This window comes from Aristolochia californica, unplaced genomic scaffold, assembly GCF_029961685.1.
Source record: "Aristolochia californica isolate CCGP_79_NKW_82.1479 unplaced genomic scaffold, dmAriCali1.0.hap1 SCAF_12, whole genome shotgun sequence".
Classification (NCBI taxonomy): Eukaryota; Viridiplantae; Streptophyta; class Magnoliopsida; order Piperales; family Aristolochiaceae; genus Aristolochia; species Aristolochia californica.
Window position 1 is genome coordinate 14,945,043 of NW_027181793.1, and position 3,025 is coordinate 14,948,067.

Here is a 3,025-nt window from a genome sequence, read left to right on the forward strand (position 1 = left end):
TTCATCAAAATTTGTTGTGTCCTGACATGAAGGAAGAACTTCAAGCGGTAAAGAGACAACAACAACGGCTCACTCAGGCCAAATCATCCTCTAAAAACTTGCAACGTGAAGACCAGGACCTTGCTTCAGCCTCTGTATTGCGTGTCTGACTTATTAATGCCTAGTGGGAGCTTCTAGTCTAGTGGATCGACACAGAACCAGCAGCAGCTACAGTTAAACCCTTCATGGGTACAACGCCACCTCCACCTCCTTTCTTACCTCCAGTGATAGAGGGGCATGTTATTCTCTCTCCAGCCATAGTTTTGCAAGCCCTAAAAATTCATAACAAGTGGGAGGTCCTCTTCTAGTGGGCTGACACAGATAAAGCAGCTGCCACATGGGAAGATGTGGAGACATTCCGCGAAGCCTACCCTACCTTCGAGCTTGAGGACAAGTTCTTTCTCCACCGGGAGGGAGGGGTGTTATGGACTCAATAGCAGGCCAAGTTATTCAGAGGCACCGTGGCTGAGTCCTTAAGTTATTCAGTTAATTTCTTTTCTCTCAATTTGCTTTTACTTCATTTTTATTTCAATTGATGAGTTAGTATGGCCATAGGGGCATTATTGTAATTCTTCTCTTGAACTCTTGTTGGCGTCAACCCTACTTAAGGGGAAAAAGGAAATGAGAAAGGGTAAGTCTTGATTTAGCCTAAACAAGGATTTGGAGTTCTCTGCAACAAGCTCTAGGGTGTACGTTCTCCTCAACGAACCTAAGGATGTGCGTTCTTCTCAATGAACCAAGGGTTTCAAGTTCCCCTTCGAGCTTTGTTTTCTCCTCCTCCTCCTCCTTCCTTGCGAATTGTTGTGTGAGATCCGGGACCGTAACAATCTGATTCTATCTCTTTTCCTTTTTCTAAAATCAAAGGTGATCTTGATAGAGAAGAACTCGTTCTCTAAACCTTGGATTATCGTTCTCAGCGCTATGTTACAAGATCCATGACCCGGGACCATAACAACTTGGTATCAGAGCAGGGTAACATGGGTGATTCGTCCAACAATGATGAGCTGAGAGCCGTCGTCAGAGAGGTGTAAGATGCATAGGCCAAACAAGAGGTGAGAATGACAAAATTTGGCCAGCAATTGGAACAAATCGCAAGAATAAGACTGCAACTCGAGAGACTCTCAGGTATGGTTTCGGAATTTTTGGCTAGAAGAAACCCAACCCCAGACCGAAGGGGGGAGGACAACTCATATTGAAGACGGGGAGAGCAGTCTGTAGGGTGCACATCAATCACAGCAATGTGCACAAAGTTAACGTCAGCAATACATGATGATACTCAGGTTTCCATTAAAATGTTTAAGAGATTGGCCGAAAACAAGATGCATCGTGGTAAGGATTTAGAGAGGAAGGTCACCGTTCTGGAAGAAGATGGTGCAGCCTCTGTCTTGGTGAATAAATTTGCCCATTCTAAAGTCGTTCAAGCTCTAGTCTCCGTGCTTAGAAATCCAAAGCCGAAGCCCAGAGTCTGGAAATCCGAAGTCGTGGAGATTGGAAATTTACGAGCGGAGAAGCTCCATGCTAAATTTCTGCCAGATGCCTCCTTCATCAACATAGTTACTACTATTCGCCATCGGAAAAAGGTATTTATGAACAATGCTAATGAAGTGATACAGGTGAGAAACGCATTGCTCTATCTGTATGCAACTTGTGGCTTGGTCTATTGTGCTAATCTTATTATTGATGAAATACCTACAAAAGAGGCGGTGTCCTGGAATTCTATAATTGGTGGTTATGTTAAAAAGGGAGATTTGGTATTTTTTCAGAAAATCTTCGATGAAAAGCCCGAGAAAAATGTCCTATCCTGGAATTCTATAATTGGCTGTTATGTTAAAAAGGGAGATTTGGTATTTGCTCAGAAACTCTTCGATGAAAAGCCTGAGAAAAATGTTGTGTCCTGGAATGTGATGATTGCAGGATATTTAAACGACAGACACCCAGACCATGGGCTGAATCTATTTAGGGAGATGGGGAACTTGGGTGCTTTAGATCTTGGAGAATGGGTTAATGGATACATGGAGGACAATGGGTTAAAGAGAAGACAGCTTTTGACTACATCCTTTGTAGACAAAAGTGCCAAATACGGTCAGATCGATACTGCTAGGCAATTGTTTGATGCAAGGACTACCCGAGATGTTGTTGCATGGTCGGGTTATAGTCAATCAAATAGCATTGAACCTAATGTCGTAGTCTGGAGTACTGTGCTAGTTGCATGCCAAATTCACAAAAACTTTGAAATTGGGGAAGAATCATGTAGGCAGCTCTCTAGGTTGTACCCGGGGCATAGCGGTGATTATATACTTATGTCAATTATTTATGCATCTGTGGGCAGGTGGGAGGATGCATTGAAGGTGAAAAAACATATAAAGAAAAGAAGAATTAAGAAGACTCCAGGCTGTCATATGATTGAGGTGGATGGGGTGATTCATGAGTTCTTTGCTGAAGATAGTGACCATTCTCTGTCCAAAGACATATATGATACAACTGAAGAAATGCTTTAGAGGATAAAGTTGGAAGGTTTTATTCCTAACACATTAGATGCAAGGTTAGATACAGAGGAAGAAGAGTACCTTGCAATGAATTTCAATGTTGCCACGCTGGTGGCCGGGAGTTACCTGCTCAGTTGGAGCAATGAATTTTTCATCCAGGAATGGGACTTCAATTCGGTTTTCCAAAATAATCAAACACTGAAGTATGGTGTTGGAATCATTGGTGGGGGTGACTCTCATCCAAATACTAGGCTCCTTTTCAAAACCTTTAGACCAAAAAATGAGTCAATTGAAGCTGGTAAGAAAGAATTTCTGAATCCGTGTTTATTTCACAAGCAGAAAATGGGATTAGAACTAAAATGTTCGATGTGCGTAGATTTATGGAGCTGCCCTCAATTGCTTCCATATAATTATGGAATGTGCAATTCCTGTTTGGCAAGACCAGTGGAATTCAAGTTGAAATGTACAATTTGCAAGTTACCTTGTCCATCACAAGAGGT

The 3,025-nt window shown here is 42.2% G+C and overlaps 1 protein-coding gene across 1 annotated transcript; it reads left to right on the forward strand.

Annotated features, from left to right (window-relative positions):
- The first annotated feature begins 1,277 nt into the window (after positions 1 to 1,277).
- Positions 1,278 to 2,537, forward strand: LOC137946595 (pentatricopeptide repeat-containing protein At2g44880-like). Its single transcript, XM_068792933.1, has one exon. The coding sequence runs from the start codon at positions 1,278 to 1,280 to the stop codon at positions 2,535 to 2,537; it is 1,260 nt and encodes a 419-aa protein (XP_068649034.1).
- The last annotated feature ends 488 nt before the right edge of the window (positions 2,538 to 3,025 follow it).